The 21,537-nt window shown below is 33.9% G+C and overlaps 3 protein-coding genes across 3 annotated transcripts; 1 reads left to right on the forward strand and 2 right to left on the reverse strand.

Moving 5' to 3' along the window:
• Nucleotides 1-4,752: 4,752 nt before the first annotated feature.
• LOC133296698 (kunitz-type trypsin inhibitor-like 2 protein) lies at nucleotides 4,753-5,397 on the reverse strand. Its single transcript, XM_061495753.1, has one exon. The coding sequence runs from the start codon at nucleotides 5,395-5,397 to the stop codon at nucleotides 4,753-4,755; it is 645 nt and encodes a 214-aa protein (XP_061351737.1).
• An 8,982-nt stretch (nucleotides 5,398-14,379) lies between these two features.
• Nucleotides 14,380-14,817, forward strand: LOC133296705 (uncharacterized mitochondrial protein AtMg00240-like). The gene has a single exon (XM_061495760.1). It carries the CDS (start codon nucleotides 14,380-14,382, stop codon nucleotides 14,815-14,817), a length of 438 nt encoding a protein of 145 aa, XP_061351744.1.
• Nucleotides 14,818-16,093: 1,276 nt separating this feature from the next.
• Nucleotides 16,094-16,732, reverse strand: LOC133296706 (kunitz-type trypsin inhibitor-like 2 protein). Its single transcript, XM_061495761.1, has one exon. It carries the CDS (start codon nucleotides 16,730-16,732, stop codon nucleotides 16,094-16,096), a length of 639 nt encoding a protein of 212 aa, XP_061351745.1.
• Nucleotides 16,733-21,537: the final 4,805 nt, after the last annotated feature.

Consider the following 21,537-nt stretch of genomic DNA (forward strand, 5'->3'; position numbering starts at 1 on the left):
CTCATACATTTTATTTTTATTTTTATTTTATTTTTGAATCATATGTTATTACTAATACTAGGCATGCCAGATTTGTGCATCTAATTTCAAGCCACGTTAAGTATGAATTAACGTGGTTATAACTAAACTAAAACTGGTTCTAAATTTTCCTGCTAGACACTAAGTGGGTAGCAGTGATAACATGCCGGGTGAAACCGGCAATAGTGTGAAGTACAGTATAAATAAAACCTTTTCACAAAGGGTAATAATCTAAGCAATATATTGGAATTTCCACACCTGATTATGCACATGCTGCTCACTGACTCTTTTTAACTTGTGGTTATATGATGATGTTGTGTAATGGTTTGATATTCCAAGTTTCCATGCTTCCTGACCACTAGCATCCATCAATAGAAAACCAAAGATAGTAAGATAAACATGAAGTACATTAACCCCTGCAAGTAACTGCATCGTTTTACAAAAGTAACTGTATCTGCACTTAATATTTTTATTTTATTTTTTAAAATTTGTTAAATTGAAAAAATTATTACAACAGCAGTAGGAAATTATTATGATGTTGCCTGTTATCACACATTGAAGTCAAATCGAATGAGTAGTCAAAAATTGTTAAATCGGTAGTTGAAAATCAAATCAAAATGTCTCTTATCACACATTGACGACTTTTAACCCCAAAAACAAATATAAAATAAAACTATAGTTTGGGATTAAATTGAAGAAGGAAGAATTTACACAACTTACCCTCTCCAAGGGGGTATTTAAAAATAAAATGGAGAATTCAGAGTAATTGAGAATGAAATAACAAAATCCAAATGAAAGACTAAAAATTATATAATGATAAAAACTATACAGGTACTGTTTGTTACAATGCTTCAGTTATTAATACATTATTAATGAAGGAGAACCATGACGTTGTTTATCAATAGAAAGTCAGGAAAACAATATATTATATCAGGAACCCATGACATTTTTCAGCAGTCTACTCAATTTTGTTACTTCCCAATGTGAGAGAGTGAAATTTTATTTACCTAAAATATTACCAAGCTCTACAAACTGTTTATTAAGTCGATTTGAATAGTGATATCATTTTTTTTCTATGTTTGTCCCTTTCATGAAGTTTGTTTCCTTATCTATGACACACAAAAGGTAAGTACGGGATGAGAAATATATTTAGCGAGATAAAAACGTCTTTGGTGGATGCAGTTAGGTGCAAAAAGTTGCAGTATTTGTAACAGGTAATCAGGAATGCACATGCGACATAATAAATAATAATTGTAAGAGTAAGAATAAAAAGATATCTTTCCTGTTAGGTGTTGCGAACGCGAAGTAGGCTTTTTTAATGGTGTGAAGCGGTTCTTTCGAATATTCTGACTGCGCTTCCTTGCTGTCTTTGTCTCTATGCCTTTGAACATGGTTGTGGGAGTAAAAATTTATCTTTCCCCACATACGGCGCCAAATGTTCTAGAATGAACATTAATTGTCTAGCAGGATAGCTAGTATTTGTATCTACGGAGCTTATGGTAAAGATGACAAGCAATGAGAAGTCATGCACCTTAGGCCAAAGTCCGACGGGATGAACAAGGGGTGTGTGTGTGAGTCACCTGCGGTGGATAGGATGTGCTATGGGTACAAGTATGTAGGTGAGTTATCAGATCCCCTCTTTGTTAGCTATAAGGGGTTATATATAGATGACTGCACCAGGAGATTGTGCCCCTAGTGGGTAGTTTGCAGGTGACTTAATGGCATGATGCAATGCTAGTGGGTGGTTATTGCTAGTAGATGGGAGTTAGGAGAGAATGGTGGAATGAGATGCTCCATGTAGTGGGGATAGGAAGTGGGTACCACATAAGTGGTCCACAACAGTTTGGATTGGAGTTTCGACCAGCGTGCAGCTGGGGTAGGGCAGCAACACTCACTAGGGCAAATTACCCTTGAAGAGTTGGATTTTTTTTTTTAAATAAAAATAAAAATAACAAGACACATTTTGTCATGGGCTAAATTCACAGATTATGTCATGGGCTAAGTTCTTAGAAATGTAGTTGTGTTAAAATATGGTAGAGAAAATTTTATTGTTCATGAGATCCTATCTAGTTCAAATTAAACTAATCGAGTAATCGATGAATCGATAAATAATAATAAACAAAATAAACTCACTTTTAAATGAGCTTACAACATGAATAATACTAACCCTCAATAGTCATGGATTAGTATGAGCTATAGCCTGCAAGCTACTATGCTTTTACCTAACTTTACCCCTTTATAAACTTGTGAAATGGTTCAACGTATTTAACGGAGGTTTAAAATGTGTTATTTCCACATTAGTCCACATAGGGCTGTGCATGGGTCAGGTCGGGTTAGGTTTTTGTTCGACTCGACCCAACTTGGTTTTTATAGGTCAGGTATTTTGACCTGACCCGCTTTAATTTGATCCAAGTCAGGTCTGACTTTGATTGGATTTTGTTGAACTAGTTCAGAACCAGTTTGGATCTGACCTGACTTGGTTTCTGAAGTGGGTCTGACTTGGATTCTGAACTGGATCAAATCTGACCTGACCCGTTTTGACTTGGTTTTCACACAAAATTTTGTCGAAATTTTTACGTTGCAAAAGACGAAAATTTCGTCACAAAATTATTTTTTCGTCAAAATTTTTACAAAAAAAAATTTTCTATTGAAATTTAGTTTCCGTCAACAGTTTTGACAAAAATAATTTCTTCCATCAAATGTTTTAAACGAAAAAAGAATTTTGTCAAAAAATTTGACGGAATGTTTTTCGTTCAAAATTTCGATGGGAATGTGTTCTGACGAAAATTTTGACGGAAATTATTTCAAGGGAAATGTTTCATTTGCAACTTTCGACGAAATTTAAATTCTCTAAAGAATTTTGACAGAATATTTTTTTGGTCAAAATGTTTTTACTGTCAAAAAAATTTACGAAATTTTTTTTATAGAAATGTGTTTCGTTGAAAATTTTGATGGAAAATTTTTATCAAAAAACTTGACGAAAATATTTCGTTGAAAATTTTCGATGGAAATGTGTTTCGCTAAATATTTTCGTCGAAAACTTTCGCCGAAATTTGAAATCTGTAAAGAATTTTGATGAAATTTTTTGTTGTCGATATTTTTTGCCGTCAAAATTTTTTGATGACGAAAATGTTTCCGTCGAAAACTTTCGCCAAAATTTGAAATCTGTAAAGAACTTTGATGACATTTTTTGCCGTCGAAATTTTTTGATGACGAAAATATTTCCGTCGAAAACTTTCGCCGAAATTTGAAATCTGTAAAGAATTTTAATGAAATTATTTGCCGTCGAAATTTTTTGATAGAAATGTGTTTCGTCGAAATTTTCAATGGAAATTGTTTTGAGGAAATGTTTCATTTGAAACTTTCGACGAAATTTAGATTCTCTAAAGAATTTAGACAAAATATTTTTTCTGTCAAAATTTCTTATCGAAATATTTTTGTCAAAAAATTTTACGAATTTTTTTTACAGAATTGTGTTCCGTTGAAAATTTTGATGGATATATTCTTTATCAAAAAACTTGACGAAAATATTTAGTCGAAAATTTTTGATTGAAATGTGTTTCGCTAAAAATTTTGACGAATTTTTTTTTTGTCAAAAAGTTTAACGAAAATGTTTCAGTCGAAAACTTTCGCCGAAATTTGAAATCTGTAAAGAATTTTGATGAAATTTTTTTCCGTCAATGAATTTCGATGAAAATGTGTTTCGTCGAAAGTTTTTATGAATATATTTTTTTGTGAAATATTTTGACGAAATTTAGATTCCATAAAAAAATTTGACAAAAAAAATATTCCGTCAAATTTTTTTACCGATATGTTTTTAGTCACAAATTTTGATGAAAATATTTTTCGTCAAAGATTTTTGCGAAAATTTTTACGAAAATATTTTTCATAAAAAATTTTGACGTAATTGTTTTACGTTAAAACTTTTCTTTTAGTGTAATTGTGATTTTTTTTCACATAATGGGTATGAGTCAAGTTTTGGGTCAGCGGGTCAATATTAAAACGAGTCAGGTCTAAAACTGACCCAAATAAAAGTGGGTCAGTATTTAAACCAGTTCAAAAAGTATAAGTATTTATGAGTCGGGTCAAGGTCGGATCAAGGGAAGGGCAGGGCAAGTGAACCAGTTTTTTTGCATACCCTAAGTCCACACACTGCATGTCACTCTTTCTCTCTCACACGCTACAAAGTCAATTTGTTTCCTGTAATACGGTTGCCTCTGGTTTGTGTGCCCATTAGCAAAGTGAGAAAAAATAAAATAAAATAAAATAAAAGAAGTTCGATTCAATGTTGTAACTCACCCACACGGCTAGCTCGAGTAATTGACTTATCCAATCAAATAACTATCACCTAGTATACACCCACGCATTGCATAGACGTCTTACAATTTATAAAACAACATTTTCTCTATATTTTCAACCTTCCACGCTTGTTAGCAATTGAAAATGATGTGAAATAATAATAAAATATGAGGCAAACAGTGCACAACAATTTTAGAGCAAGAAAATTTTGTGAGATAACGAGAAAAACAAAAGTCACACTAAGTTAGACACAACAATATCATTGTGGATTGATACATACTCAGACACAAAATATCAATCCACAATATCATTGTGTATTGATACATACATCACAGCAAGTATTATTACACTAAATATTATTCAAAGCTTAGCTAGCATGGAGATACTTGTATTATTATATATTACACACACTAGTGTGGATATTTCATTCAAATTTCAAACTACGGAGCTTAATCCAGTGTCATCAGCATCTACGAACACAACTTGAAAGGGATCATTATCATCAGTGATCAGGATTAGACGCCTTCCTTTCTCATCATTGTACCTCCCAATATCAAAACAAAGACCAGGAGGGGCAGTGTTTTTGGGACAGAACACAAGCTTGTATCCGAAACCATATTTCTGAATATGGAAGGTACCATGTAGGATCTGCTTTCCTGGATGGTCTTCAAAACCACCAATACCTACCCATTCTCTAGGGAAATCATCAATAACAACCAACCATTTTGATGATTCAGCACAATTAGGCTTCTTTTCAAATGCAATATCCAATGGTGTGCCTGTAAAAATAATACCAGGGCTTATTCCTGGTATGCTGAATTTCACTGGCAAGCCATTGATAACCTCAGAATAATCTTGCAATACAGTAACTGGGCACTTTGAGTTCCCAGTTTTGCCAAGTCTTACTCCACCACCTGCTGCACCAAAGATAGCTGGCAGAATGTAGTACTTTCCACCTGGAAAAATGGGTTTTCCATTTGTGTCCAGAACTTGTTCAACAACTTGTGATGAGAAGGCTAATGGAAGGTTGGTGATTAAGGCAAAGAGGAAGAAGGAGAGGGTAAGTAATGCAGGCTTCATGGTTTAAAGCTAAGGATGTTGTTGTACTTGTGTTGTGTCTTGTTCTGTTCCCTCTGCCTCTCTATATATAGAATTTTTAAGAGATACTTGCATGTGATGTGGATGTAGGAAGTCACTCAGATATGGATAAGTTTTGAGAATTATATAAGCGGGAAATGTGTATCATTTTAAATGATATAAAGTTGTATTATTTTAAGTGATAGAAATAGATAAATTATGAGAGAGAAAGTGGAGGGAAATTTTTTAAAAAATGTGAGTCCCACCTCTTTATAAGAGTGAAAGGATGTAAGGTGTGTCATTTAAAATGACACATTTTTTCCCATTATATAATGAACTTAATTACGTTTACATATAGGGAAAAATATTTGTCATTTTAAATGACATAAAGTTATATCATTTTAAGAGAGAGATAGATACAAAATAATTTTTTATTTAAAATTAAATTAAAAAAAACCACTCATTTTCTCTCTTCCATGATTTTCATTTTTTGTGACTATCTCTTTCCTAAAATGACATAACTTATGTCATTTAAAATGACATAACTTATGTCATTTAAAATGACAAATACCAAACCCATACATATAAGTTGGTGTAAAAAAAAAGTTTCCTTTTTTTTAAAATTACTTTAGACAACTTTATCTAATATTCACTGAAATGATGTTGTTTTGAGACGGAAACCATAGTGTATTTGTAATTTTAATTTATTTCAGAGTTATAATAGTCTTTATTATTCTAATTTTTAATTTTTCAACCTAAAAATGATGTCATTTTGATGAACATTAAATAAAATTGTCAAAAATAACATTAGATATTTTTTTACCAAAAAAAATTATGAATGTTCCGGGAGGGAGTATTTTACTCCTTTGCGTGGTGCACAACTTAATTTCTAGGGCTTTACTTCTCTTGTGAAGTGGGAGAGAAATTATTTTATATTGTGAGACAAATAAAATGGACCCTCCAATTTTAAAAAATAATATAAAATCGAAAAGAGAGGCACTTATTATTTGTTGATACTTGCATATGATGACAGTGATGTGGATGTAGGAAGGGACTCATATATGGATAAGTTTTGAGTATTATACATAAACTTATTTAATTACGTTTCAATATAAGTTGGTGTAAAAAAAATTTATGAATGCTCCGCGAGGGAGTATTTTACTCCTTTGCTTGTTCCAACACTTAATTTTTATGTACGTCATCGGTGTTTGTTTATCGTTAAAAGTTCACCTAATTTTCTTTTGAGCCCCGTGCCAAAAAACTCTTAAAACCTCTGTGGCTTTTAGTACCTTCGAATAAATACGAATTTTGAGGTATTTTTAATATTAAATATTTTTCCCGAAGGATCCTTAGCCTGTATTTATTTAATTTTCTTAAGCCATATATAGCATACCAAAAAACAAAAGGTGTGACTTTTTTTTAGTTCAAGGAACGATTTAAATAAGTTCTGTTTAGAATATACCAAAAATCATCGAATAACGTGGCCATTTGTTAAATTTTATCAACCAATACATGGTATACCATGTGAACTCTTGCGTAATGAGAGCTCGGTTTGTATTTCATAAGTGATAAGGGTGTAGTATTTCAATGTATAGATGTTTAAGGAGGTAGTTGTTCGATATATTAATAATATAATTTAATAATATGTTCACATATAAGTCTTATAAGTGAAAGCATGATTATTTGGGTCTATATGGCCTGAAGTCCAATAGCTTGCATTATCTTTAAGATTTTCTAAGCTGGAGGTAACACTGTTGAGCATTTTAAATTTGATAATTTGATGTCTTTTGGTGTAATACTTCAAGCATCTCTAAACCCTTCTCTCTCAAACTCATAACCTCCAACAATCTTGAAGTATTAGCTTTGTGTGTCGGATTTGAGTGAGTAAGGTGTCTATTCGAAGATCTCATCGAGTGGAACTCATATTTTAAATCACTTTCGCGATTCGACGGAAGGATTTACCGGGATATGAGTTTGAAGAAACTAGAGCCGCAAATTTTCGGTCCAGATCCCAGAAATTTCGGCCATTTTCTGAAAGTGAAACCTAATAGGCTTTGTTCTACTCGTCAAGACGATCGTTTTGAGTGGTCACTCGCCTTAAACGGAGATCGAAGAAGGAGATATGACCGTTTGAAGTTTTAAGTACACTTTTAAGCGAAAAGGAATATTCATGCGAAAAGGAATATTCTAAGGGAATATTATGTTAGTTGAGGAATATTCCATTAGGGGACATTTCAATAATCAAGAGATGAGTTTCTGGCAATAAGGGTAATCCATCTTAAGGTTTTTGGGCGCTTTGCATCTATTTTTGGGGTCTGTTTTGGCAAATTCCAAATTTACAGAGCAATTTGATGAAAGTTAGAACCTTTACTTTAATTTGTGAAGTCTATGAACTACAAGGTGCACTCTCTTAGGTCTGATTAAAATGCCTGAATATAGTTCTTATATATTAGGAAATGATATCATTTGATATTATTGAATTTTATGGTTGGAAATTACATGTTCAATTTGGCATGGAAGAACATAAAATATTCCATAATGTACTAAATGATTTTGCATTTACCATTGAAAATTGTGGATTAATATGAATGGAACAAAGATGGATATTTTTGTAGGGATTACTTGTTAAATTCTCTAAATATTCATCTAGCTATGACTTGTAGTGAATATAAGACGATGAAAAAAAATATGAAATCACTTGAATGCTTAGTTCCAAAAAAAGAGGGGCTCTCCAAAACTCTCATAGCAGAAAAGTTCTTTGAATTCAAATTTAATACGAATTCAGTTAATTAAACTTGAGAACATAAGAAACAAGCTAAAGATGATAAATATGATATGTCTGATAATCTTTTTGTCGATCTTGCATTGAGTAAACTACTTGTTGAATGGAGTTCTTTCAAGACTAAAAGAACAGAGTGAACTGGATAAATTAAAGAGGTTTATTTATATTTACAATCAAAAAATTTCTAGGAAAAGTTTGGAACAAATAAGACAACAAAAGTTAGTTGCCTACTTAATTTCACATTCCAATAAACCTCAGAAGAAGTCTAAGTCACCAAAAGGTGAATCCTCTTCATAGTTAGAGGCCAAAAAAATTATCTTCAAAAAAAGAAGAAGGACAAGTGCCATAACTGTATAAAGTGGGATCACTTGGCAACAGAGTGTAAGCTACCAAATAAGTTAAAGAATATCAAACCACAAAATGAGGCTAATATATTAACTGATGAACCCGAGCCTCAAGCTTTCATTGCAATGATGAAGAATAAAAAGGCCAGTGTCTCTTTTGAGTGGTGGTTGGAGAGCGGTGCTACCTGTCATACTACAAGTGATAAGAATTTACTCACTGAGGTCTTGGAAGTGAAAGACATATTGGAAAATTACAGTGCTGATGAGACAGATGTGACTCATGTTAAAACTACAAATTTGGTGCTTTCTTCAAGTAAATTACTAACTCTAAAACAAGTTAGAGTAGTACCTTTACTTAAAGGAAATTGATATCTTTGCTTCATAAAGATGGTATGTATTTCTAAACTATAAATTTGGTTCTTTCTTCAAGTAAACTACTAACTCTAAAACAAGTTAGAATAGTACTTTTACTTAAAAGGAAATTGGTATCTTTGCTTGATAAAGCTGATATGTCTTTTTCAACTATGAATGATAGAGTAACTTTATCTGTTACCTCTTGTTATTTTGGCTGTGCATTCATGGTTAATGGTATGTATAGGTTGAGTTTAGATACTGAGAGCATAAACCATGTGAGTTCAACTTTGATTGATCCAAAGTTGTTACATAATAGACTTGGACATGTGAACTACAGGAAAATGCAACATCTAGCTAAAACTCATGATATTCCATTAGATGCCCCTATTCAATTTGACAAATGTGAAGTATATGCACCAACTAAGATCACTAGAAAACCTTTTAAGTCGGTTTCTAAAAGCACACAATTTCTTAATCTAATACAGTCTGACCTTTGCGACTTTAGAAATTATGTTACTAGAGGTGGTCAAAAGTACTTGATAACATTCATAGACGATTTTTCTAGATATTGTCTTGTCTATTTGTTGAAATCGAAAGATGAAGCTTTTGAAAGGTTTAAGATTTTTAAGTCAAGAGTAGAAAATCAACTCGACTTGAAAATTAAGAGGTTTAGGAGTGATAGAGGAGGAGAGTATACAATGACAGGGTATAAGGAATTTTGCGTTTTAGAGGGCATAATACTTGAAACCACTACTCCTTACTCACCCCAATCAAATGGTGTTGCTGAGCGCAATAATAAGACATTAACTGAAATATTAAGCTCTATGTTACTTACAGCTGGCATGCCTTCCTCCTATTGGGGGGAAGCGATTCTAACTGTTAATCACATCTTGAATAAGTTGCCGCACTCTAAGTTGTCTATGACTCCTTACGAGATATGGCATAAGCGTTCTTGTAGATATGATACTCTTAAGACTTAGGGATGTATTGCTTATGTAAGAATACAAGATCCTAAGAGACCTAAGGTGGGACCTAGAACCATTACTTATGTATATCTGGGAAGTGCAGAAGACAATGTTGCGAATAGGTTTTTGGATCTATCTACAAATGTGGTGATAGAATCCAGAGATGCATAATTCTTTGAGAATAAGTTTATCAAAGATCATGGCTTGAGTGTTTCTAGATCTACAGATATGATTTTAGAATTTCATATAGAATCTGAAGCAAGCCCTTCTGACGCTAACCTCACACAACTAGTTGTTAAATCAGTTCCAGATAGAGTATCTACGAGAGAGAGTTTCCAAAGACTTCGGCGAGGACTTTGTCACTTACCATCTAGAGGATGATCCATTCTCCTATCAAGAAGCAATGAGATATAGGGAATCTCTACTGTGGGCAAAAGCCATATATGATGGATATTCTGATGTGTCATGTGGCTCAGAAATAGGAAATAGTAAGTCCATTAATGGATATGTATTCACTTTGGGTGGAGTTGTTATTACTTGGAAATTCAAAAGATAGACTTGTATTGCATTGTCGTCTATAAAATCAGAACTTTTTGCTTTAGCCTTAGCCGGCGAAAAAGCAAAGTGGATAAAGAATCTAATTATGGATATTCCTTTGACTTGGCTAAAGATTAATTCTTTAAGCCTATTTTTTCATAATCAAGCAGTTGTCCAAGTTGTTAAAAAATGCTATCTTTAGTTGAAAGAGAAGACATATGAGACTGAGACATGCTTTGTTGAATTATCTGAGAGAGCAAGGAGTTATCACCTTGATTGATATGAGATCGAAGGATAACTTGGCCGATGCTCTCACAATAGGTATGCCTAAAGATTGATTATTCAAAACAGTAGGGGAAATGGGGTTAAAGACTACATAGACAAGTCTTAATTACCATTTACTTACCTTTTAATTGTATGTTTTGAATTATCGAATCTTCCTTTTGTTGGCCAAAATGATAAGCCCTGTTTATATGTTTCATTGATGTTCTTGGTTGCTGATTAATTTGAAAAGGGTCAGTTGTCTCATTCCAAGCTTGATGAAGATAACTTGAACCTGATTCAAAGGTTCTACCTGAGAAACTTGTGTTATTCCAAACTTGATGATACAATCCAACCAGGTTGGACCATCCTTTTGGTTAAATGATCTCATTCCAAACTTGATGCTTGATTATTTGACTTTGAGGAATCAATAATTGTGACATTCCAAATTGAAACATTAAAATAGTAGTTTACATAAGAAGTTTGTGGGTCTTGTTCTTAAGTTGATTGCTCTTTGCAAAACAAATTGTTTAGGCCTTGTTCATAATTTATGAAACTGGCTTGATGCTTATGAACATAATATTACAATGCTTTATGAAATTAATACATGTTCTTATTTTTTCTGATGTTATGATGCTAAGTTCTTTTAGTAGAACTAGACATCTTTGGTAGATAATTCAACTGATTGAATTCATAATAATATGAAATTCATATATGATATTCTACAGAGGATGGCAGAGATGGAGGAGAGCTTAATGAGAGGGATCTTGACTAAGATCACCTCCTTGATGAATGAATATCTCATTTAGAGTAAGTGAGGACTTGACAGTTCACCCGCACTTGGCCATTTTGATGGAGTCCATTTATTTGAGATTTACATTTTGCTATCTTTATTTTATGAACATTGTTGATTGTGAACTAATTTTGAGACTTATTTTGGATGTTGGGATTTGGATGAGTTTAGATAGAATCTAAAACTCTAAATATTTATTTTAGTATGTTGGGCTCAGAATAGATTCATGATAATGATGCTTTGTTTATTTAGATTGAAAACGACGATTGAGTTTAATATTTTATCGTTAAAACTCTTTGATTGATCCGAGTTAGTTGTCTTGGACTGGATATGAATGATTCATATTTGTTTGAACATTACATTGATCACTCTATTGGATTGTGCTATATGGTGAACATAGGAGGAAATTGTTGGATATATTAATAATATAATCCAATAATATGTTCACATATAAGCCCAATAGGTGAAAGCATGGTTATTTGGGTCTATATGGGCTGGAGCCCAATAGCTTGCATTATTTCTAGGGTTTCCTAAGCTGGAGGTAACACTGTTGAGCATTCTAAATTTGATGTCTCTTGGTGTAATACTTCAAGCACCTTTAAACCCTTCTCTCTCAAACTCATAACCTCCAATAATAGTGGTATACACCAAAGCTCAAGGAGAATTATCGTAAAAAGTCATAAAGAAGACTGCGAATTGTGTACTTGGAAAACTACCATTATAGATTCAGTCCAAGTTTTACTTTGTTTGATGATACATTATACTTTTGTAGCTTTAGATGGCTAGGATAATATCCACTTTACTATCTTGACGTTCACAATCAAATAAAGGATACGTGCACATTGTGTACTTGGAAAATATGGGAAAATAGGGGATGTTAGTATAATAAGTGATCGATCTGACAAGATTAAGAATATCTAACTAGGGGTTGGTAACTAGATCTTGGATCAGTATGCTCGCGAATGTCTATCTATGAAAGAGACGTCACAAGGGGTCACAAGTTATTGTGTACGAATAGTAATAGCATAGCTAGAGCATGGGTGTGTGCACAGTTACTGTTAAAGAATAAATGAGCCAAAAATATGTAATATACTTTGGGATTTTCTGATTGTATGAATGTTTCACATCATTTCTCTATTTTCCCCTTGCTAAACAAAAACATCAGCCATTTATTTTGAATCCCACACTCTCTGCCTCCCCTTTCGATCTCATTCGCTGTGATATTTGGGTTCCCTTCAACACCCTCTCTGTTGAGGGTTCTCATTATTTTCTCACCCTAGTTGATGATTCAACTAGATTTACTTGAACATATTTCCTTCAAAATAAATCTGATTTTTCTCATGTCTTTCTTACTTTCTACACTCTTGTTTCGACTCAGTATGGTCTCTCTATGAAGTCCCTCCATTGTGATAATGCTCCTGAATTCAATTTGTCTTCTAATTAAAGGCATTCAGCTCTTTCACTTTTGTGTCGATCATCCCTAGCAAAACTCATTTGTTGAGCATAAACATCAACACCTTCTTAATGTAGCTCGTGCCTTACATTTTCAGTTCCATGTTCCTCTCTAATAGTGGCAGGATTGTGTTGCTACGGCTTTTTATCTGATTAACAGGACTCTTTTCCCTCTTTTATCTTCCAAGACCCCTTTCGAATTGCTTTGGCATAAACCACCCTCTTATGATCATCTTCAGGTCTTTGGTTGTTTATGCTACAGCTCCACCCTCCCTAAAACCCGCCATAAATTTTCCATCGTGCCTTACCTGCAGCTTTTCTTAGTTATCCACCGGGTTTATAAGGGATATAAGCATCTTTATTTAGAATCCAACAGAACCTTCATTTCCCGTGATGTTGTATTTTTTGAACACATTTTCCCTTTGTTCTTAAATCCCCTTCATCTACCTTCCACGTTGAACTTTCATAGTTACCCCTTTCTTTTGCAACTGACTCTCTTATTTCATATTTTCAATCTCATTCTCATACCACTTCACGACCCTAGCGCACTAGACACCCTCCCACTCACCTTACAGATTATGCTTGTTCCTCGTCACCCTTTATCCCTTATATAATTCAATTTCATATGCCAAACTTTCCCTTTCTCATGCTTCTTTTGTCAATTTTGTTTCTTCCCATTTTGAACCCAATTCTTATTCCCAAGCTTCTCAATTACCAGAATGACAGGTAGCCATGGACGCTGAGCTCTCAGCCCTCGAGCATAATAATACTTGGTTTGTTGTCCCTCTTCCTCTAAGTAAGCAAGATGTCGGTTACTGATGGGTCTACAAGGTCAAGTACAATTCAGATGGCTCTCTTGAAAGATACAAAGCCCGTTTGGTTGCTAAGGGCTTCACTCAACATGAAGGAATCAATTTTCTGGATAATTTTTCTCCTGTAGCAAAGCTCACAACTGTCAGGGTCCTTCTTGCTTTGGCTGCTATTCACAATTGGTCTCTTACCCAACTTGATGTCAATAATGTGTTTCTTCATGGAGAGCTGCTTGAGGAAGTCTACATGCATCTTCCTCCTGGTTTTTCATCTACACATTTTACTCTGCCTTCTAATGTTGTTTGTCATCTTCACAAGTCTCTTAATAGACTTTGTCAAGCATCACGACAATGGTTTGCTAATCTTTCTTCTACCTTGTTACATCTTGGTTTTATGTAGTCCCAATCTGATCATTCTTTATTTGTTCGCTCATCGAACACTTCTGTTATTGCTATCTTGGTTTATGTAGATGACATTATTGTTGCTTCTAACAATTGCCATGAAGTTCATCAGTTTACTGCAGTGTTACACAACAACTTCAAGTTGAAAAATCTTGGCCCTTTAAAATACTTTCTTGACCTTGAAGTGGCTCGTAGCACCAAGGGTATATCTGTTTGTCAGTGACATTATGCTCTAGAAATTCTTAAACATTCTGGTAATTTGGACCGCAAACCTAGAACCACCCCTATGGATATTGGTCTTAAGCTTTCCTCCATAGCTGGTGATCTCCTTCTTGATGCTTCCTTGTATCGTCGCCTTATTGGCCGTTTGCTTTATCTCACAATAACTAGGCCTGATCTTTCCTATGTTGTTAACCACCTTAGTCAATTTACGGTTTCTCCTCGTGTTCCTTATCTTCAGGCTGTCCACAGGTTACTTGGTTATGTCAAACATAATGTTGGACAAGGGCTATTTTTCTCTTCTTCCGCGTCTATTCAGCTCAATGCTTTTTGTGACTTTGATTGGGCAGCTTGTCCTGATAGACGTCGTTCTATTTCTAGATTTTGTGTTTTTATTGGTGATTCTCTGGTTTCCTGGAAGTCTAAAAAATATACCATTGTATCCAGGTCTTCCACTGAGGCAGAGTATCGTTCTATGGCAAATGTTACTTGTGAATTGTTATGAGATTTTCCTTATTTCAGGATCTCCATGTCTTGCATCCGGGTCCAGCTCACTTCTTTTGTGATAATTAATATGCTCTATACATCGCTGCCAATCTGGTGTTCCATGAACGAACGAAGCATATAGAGATCGATTGTCACATTGTCCGGGAGCACATTTAGAAAGGCCGCTTGAAGACTTTTCCAGTTCCATCTTCCAAGCAACTTGTTGATCTCTTCACCAAGCCCTTGCTCCCATCTCAGTTCTCTACTTTATTGTCCAAGATGGGTATTTTAAACATCCACTCTCCATCTTGAGGGGGCTATTAACATATTTGTGTGTATTTTTCTCTTTTTTGGTGATTTTGTTATTTAGTTGTAACCACTTTAGTGTGGCTCGTTCTCTGCTTGGCACCTACGCTTTGTTAGAGGGTATTTTTGGTTTCTTCTGTTTTTCTTTTCCCTTTTAGGCTGATATATGTAGTCACTCATTGTACTTTGTTTCTTCTCAATGAATAAAAGATGAATATTCAGTTCTCTGTTTTGTTTCTCCTCTTTAGCAACTAGTAAATACGTTGGTACTTGATACATCAATCTTCGTGAGAACGACAACCCCACTTTTTCACTATATTACTTGTACGACCGGTACACTTGCAGTGATCGTCACAATACAACGTATTTAATGAAGGTTTAAAACGTGCTATTTTCACAATAGTCCACACAGTACATGCTCACTCTTTCTCTCTCTCACACACATGATAATATTAAACTTGAGCATAAGAAAATGTACGCAATTATAAACGCTAAAAAGCCAATTTGTGTCCTATGATACGGTTGCCTCTGGTTTGTGTGCCCATTAGCAAAGTGAGAAAAAATAAAATAACACAAATGAAAGAAAAGAAGTTCGATTCAATGTTGTAACTCACTCACACGGCTAGCTTGAGCAATTCACTTACCCAATTAACTATCACCTAGTATACACCCACGCATTGCATAGACGTCTTAAAAATTATAGAACAACATTTTCTCTATATTTTCAACCTTCCAAGCATGTTAGCAATTGAAAATGACGTGAAATAATAATAAAATATGAGGCAAACAGTTCACTACAATTGTAGAACAAGAAATTTTTTGTGAGATCACGAGAAAAACAAAATCCACACTAAGTTAGACACAACAATATCATTGTGGATTGATACATACATCACAACAAGTATTATTACACTAAATATTATTCAAAGCTAGCATGGAGATACTTGTATTATTATTACACACGCTACTGTGGATATTTCATTCAAATTTCAAACTACGGAACTTAATCCAGTGCCATCAGCATCTTCGAACACAACTTGAAAGGGATCATTATCATCAGTGATCAGGATCAAACGCCTTCCATTCTCATCATTGTACCTCCCAATATTAAAACAAAGACCAGGAGGGGCAGTGATTCTGGGACAGAACACAAGCTTGTATGATCTCTTATCATATTTCTGAATGTTAAAGGTACCATTTAGGATCTGCTTTCCTCGATGGTCTTCAAGACCACCAATACCTACCCATTCTCTAGGGAAATCATCAACAACAACCACCCACTTGGATGATTCAGCACACTTAGGCTTCTTTTCAAATGTAATATCCAATGGTGTGCCTGTAAAAATAATACCAGGGCTTATTCCTGGTATGCTGAATTTCACTGGCAACCCTTTGATAAACGGAGAATAATCTTGAAGAACAGTAACTGGGCACTTTGAGTTCCCAGTTTTGTCTAGTCTTACTCCACCACTACCAATAATAACTGGCAGAATGTAGTATTTTCCACCAGGAAAAATGGGTTTTCCATTTGAGTCCAGAACTTGTTCAACAACTTGTGAGAAGACTAATGGAAGGTTGGTCATCAAGGCAAAGAGGAAGAAGGAGAGCGTAAGTAATGCAGGCTTCATGGTTTAAATCTAAGGATGTTGTTGTACTTGTGTTGTGTCGTGTTCTGTTCCCTCTGCCTCTCTATATATAGAATTTTTAAGAGATACTTGCATGTGATGTGGATGTAGGAAGTGAATCAGATATGGATAAGTTTTGAGTATTATATCACACATGAACTTAATTACGTTTACAGATAAGTTGGTGTAAAAAAAAAATTCTTTTTCTAAAGTTATTTTACTTTATCTAATCTTCATTGAAATGACGTCGTTTTGGGATAGAAATTATGATACATTTATAATTTTAATTTATTTCAAGGTTATAATAATCTTTATCATTCTAATTTTTTAACCTCAAAACGACGTCATTTTGGTAAACATTAGACAAAATTATCTACAATAATATTAGATACTTTTTTTGCAAAAAGAAATTATGAATGCTCAGAGAGGGAGTATTTTACTCCTTTGTGTGGTGCACAACTTAATTTCTAAGGCTTTACTTCTCTTATGTAGTGGGAGAAAAATTATGTTATGTTGTGAGATAAATAAAGTGAGGTCATCAATTTTTTTAAAAAAAAATAGAAAAGATAGACACATCTTATTTGTTGATACTTGCATGTGATGAGAGTGACGTGGATGTAGGAAGGGACTCATATATGGATAAGTTTTGAGTATTATACATCAACTTATTTAATTACGTTTAGATATAAGTTGGTGTAAAAAGAAAATTATGAATGCTCCGCGAGGGAGTATTTTACTCCTTTGCTTGGTCCACAACTTAAATTTTATGTATGTCATCGGTGTTTGTTAATTGTTAAAAGTTCACCCAATTTTCTTTCGAGCCCCGTGCGAAAAAAATCTTCAAATCTTTGTGGTAGTACCTTCGAATAAATACAAATTTTGTGATATTTTTAATATTAAATATTTTTCCCGAAGGAATCTTAGCTTGTATTTATTTAATTTTCTTAATCAATATATAGCATACCAAAAACAAAAGGTGTGACTTTTTTTTTTTTTTTTTACAGAAAAGTTTAAGTAAAGTTAGACACCGGTATTCCACTTGAGTCAGGGCAGATCCTCCAACCTCTTTGAGGATTTTTGGAAAGGATTACATATCACCCACCAACAAAGTCTTCACATCGGCTAGCGGAGTTTGACCTCACTCCCTTAAAGAGTATGGACCAAACTCTTAACCAACTGTGCTCACCTTTGTTGGCGTGACTTTTCTAATTCAAAGAACGATTTAAATAAGTCCTGTTTATAATATACCAAAAATCGACGAATAACGTGGCCATTTATTAATTTCATCAACCAATACATGGTATACCATGTGAACTTTTGCGGAATGAGAGCTTGGGTTTGTATTTCTTAAGGGTGTAGAATTTCAATGTATGGATATATTCAAGAAAATAGAGGTATAGAACAAAGCTTAAAGGAGAGGTGTGTTTGAAAGCTAAGGTGGCTAAACAATTTGGCAGGGAAACATATAATATCAGGTGTCCTCCTTGTGAGAGAAGAAGGATTTATATAGATGGAGAATATTTCCTAATGATGATAAAGAGAGTGAGTTGTTTACCGAAAAAAAAAGTGAGTAAAAAATTATTAGCCTAGGCCTCACTCTTGTTGTGAGACACTAGCTCACCATTGTACGCTTAAGATAGTGAGCTATGCAAGGAGAGTGGAATCCCCAAAGAAGATGTCTATGAACTCACCTGTAGGACGCTATGGGACTGGGCCCTTATTAGGCCTTGGATTGATGACCGACCCATTCTTATTGGGCTTGTGTGCACTAGCCATAACAGAAATCCCTTAACTTGATAATTTGCGAAATCAAAGTTCCAAGATATATGGCAACTTAGTCCGGTAATTTGTAGTGTGCAGTGTTTTCTAGATGGATACAATGGTGTGGTCAATCGGCGACAAGCCTTCAGGCTGGTCTTCATGGCTTGTTAGTTCCTCGTGGCGTATGGTTGGAAGATTGTGATCAAGATTAGACTCCATTCTCATTATTGTAATAAGAAAAACTAGTATTTTGAAACTTATTTACAAATGTGTAGTAACCAATTGTGCCAAAATGGGGTGCGACTGGTCGCGTGTAAAAGAGGACATGGATAGAGGGTTGAGTCGCGCCCCACTTTGGACACAACTCACTTAGTAATAACACGTAGCAAAAAATAGTTAACAGTTTTATCATAAAACTTTCAAAGGCCATAATTTTTTTATTCGAATGACCGAATTGGATATTTTTTTATTCTACGTAACTTTTCAAGATTTATTGGCAAATTTCTGAAACTAAAAAAAATTTCCAAATTTTTTTTTCATTGTGTCCCGTTTGACACATCTTATCGTGATAGGTAGTGAAATATTTAATAATTTTTTAGACCAATAACCGATAAATATTTAACAACTTACCTTAATATTAGTATAGTTAAATGCGCCCGCATACAATTTACCAAAAAAAAATAAAAAAAATGCGCACTCATACATACGGGTAGTGGTAATCTCTTGGTAATATTTTCGATGTTTATTAGAATTCATGCTAACGAGGTTTTGTATTTAATTTAATTTGCCTAATGTTCATACATGGATGATCGCTTTTGGCATGCCATTACCAGAACAATACATGTATACAGTCGCTTTTCATGCCATTCTTCTGGATGAAAATTAATAAATATGTTACTACCTATCACGATAAAATGTGTCCAAAGGACATAAAGAATCATTTTTTTGAAATTGTTTTGATCAAATTCCCTCATGGATTTGTCAGTGTGTAGATCTTCGAAAATTATGTAAGATAAAAAAAATATCTGATTCAAACACCAGATTCAAAAATTATGATATTTTGAAGTTTTACAATAAGACTGTTGGCTATTTTGTGTCACGTGTCATCACCGGGTGAGTCACGTTCAAAATAGAGCGATACCCAGTCCCATCAAGCCCTCTTTTAAGTGTGACCGGTTGCGCCTCATTTTAGGCGCGACTAATTACTATATATTCATAAATAAGTTTAAAAATATTACTTTTTTGTATTTTTTTATTTAATTTATAATATTTAAATTTTTTTTCCCTACACAATACACTGCTGCATATTTCATAGGTGGATTCTATGTTAGACATGATTTCATCAATTTGCCGTTAACTCATACTTTCTATGTTTGCTCGAAACAAGATTTAAAATTTCATTAAAAATATATAGACTCAATTATGATTTTAAACTATAGAAATACATTTCATTTTTAAAAAAATACTCAATCTATTGGGCCAATTATTAAATCTTATATAAGGAGTCACGTCAGTATATCTTTAAAGTGAGATAATTACATTCTTATCCTAGTGAATCTTACTCCCAATGCATTAGATGAGGATGTTTGCCTCACATCTAGTGGGGCTCGTTAGGACAAAACGATTATGTCTCCCTCTGTCATTCATCCACACCTACTCACTTTGCTATTACTCTCCAAAAATACAGTCACAAGGACCACTCTGTCCAACACTTTCCTTTGATACATAGCCTTTGTCAGAGATTGATATGTGGTGAATCTCTCATTGAACTTAAATCTATACCTATGTCTCAATAGATTATTGTTCTATTGACATAATACCAGTGATGGAACGAGAGAGGGGCTAGTGGGAGCATCCATTCCCCTTCAAATTTATATAAACTTTTAGAAATGAGCATTATTTCTAAATTTTTTGTCATATGTAAAGAAATATGTATATATATGTAAAGAAGCTATTATATTAAAAATAATTATGTAAATCTTGATGTAGAAATGCTATTGTAAATGAAAAAGGTGGAATGTATGGAGAAAATTATGAAAAGAAAAGATGCAGAGTATATTCCATAAAGATATTATTAGAGATAGTAAATAAGGACCATATTGTTATTTTTAATTTGTTCCAAGTGGTACATGGAGCTAGCCACCCACATGGAAAATGGTACAAGGGTTGTTAAGTCAATTGAAAGTGAAGTGAAACGTATAAGTTGGTGTACTTTTTATTATAATAAAAAAAAAAATTATGAATGCTCCGCGAGATAGTATTTTAGTCCTTTGCATGGTGTATAATTAATTTTTATGTAGAGTTAGATTTCCTTCATTTCACATGAGAGAAGTCAAGTTCTTACCAGTATTTAAAAACCTGGTTTGACCAACGACTTGGCCGAGGTGACGAGATCATGGGCTCAATGGGAGATTATGGGATCACTTCGTTGACCCGATTTTATATATTAAAAAAATATAAATATATATCTAATATGAAAATTTTTAAAAAATCAAACCACCAATCATTAAATATTCAAAATATACTTAACATAATTCAACCAATTACATCCACAAGTCGATATTCATAAGCTAATCAAACTATAAAACACATATTCCAATGGAGTTAATAAAAAGTTATATCATCAAATTCAGGCCCTTCTTGTTCTTCTTATGCACCTACAATAGTATATGAAAGGAGATCCCTTACTTAATAGAGAATAGCGCAGGAGAGGCGGCGACACAACAAATTAACAGTGGGGAGAGAAGAATCAACACGGTGGAGGAGATCGCCGGATCAGGAAGACTGAGTCTGGGTCTGGGAAAGAAGATTGGAAGAGAAGAAGAAGAATGATTCAAATTTCAAATCTAATTCTAAATCTAGGTAGCAGTGAGTTTTTTTTTTTTACACATCAAACGACGTTATTTCGTGTATAATTTAAAAAAAATGCAGTGACCATTTTGACCCCACTAACCCGGGAGTCACCAGTTCAACTAGGAGGTTTCGGGGGTTAAAAGGATCAACGTTTAAGTAGGGTCTAACTACTAACCCGAACCCTCAGAGAGAGG

Source organism: Gastrolobium bilobum, unplaced genomic scaffold (assembly GCF_033153095.1).
Source record: "Gastrolobium bilobum isolate Gb01-03AN ecotype WA unplaced genomic scaffold, APGP_CSIRO_Gbil_v1 utg6129, whole genome shotgun sequence".
NCBI classification, from domain to species: Eukaryota; Viridiplantae; Streptophyta; class Magnoliopsida; order Fabales; family Fabaceae; genus Gastrolobium; species Gastrolobium bilobum.

What these genes read in the sequence shown, in the direction of transcription:
- LOC133296705 (XM_061495760.1), top strand. Translation starts at nt 14,380, where the DNA reads ATGGATATTGGTCTTAAGCTTTCCTCCATAGCTGGTGATCTCCTTCTT.
- LOC133296706 (XM_061495761.1), bottom strand. Translation starts at nt 16,732, where the DNA reads ATGAAGCCTGCATTACTTACGCTCTCCTTCTTCCTCTTTGCCTTGATG.
- LOC133296698 (XM_061495753.1), bottom strand. Translation starts at nt 5,397, where the DNA reads ATGAAGCCTGCATTACTTACCCTCTCCTTCTTCCTCTTTGCCTTAATC.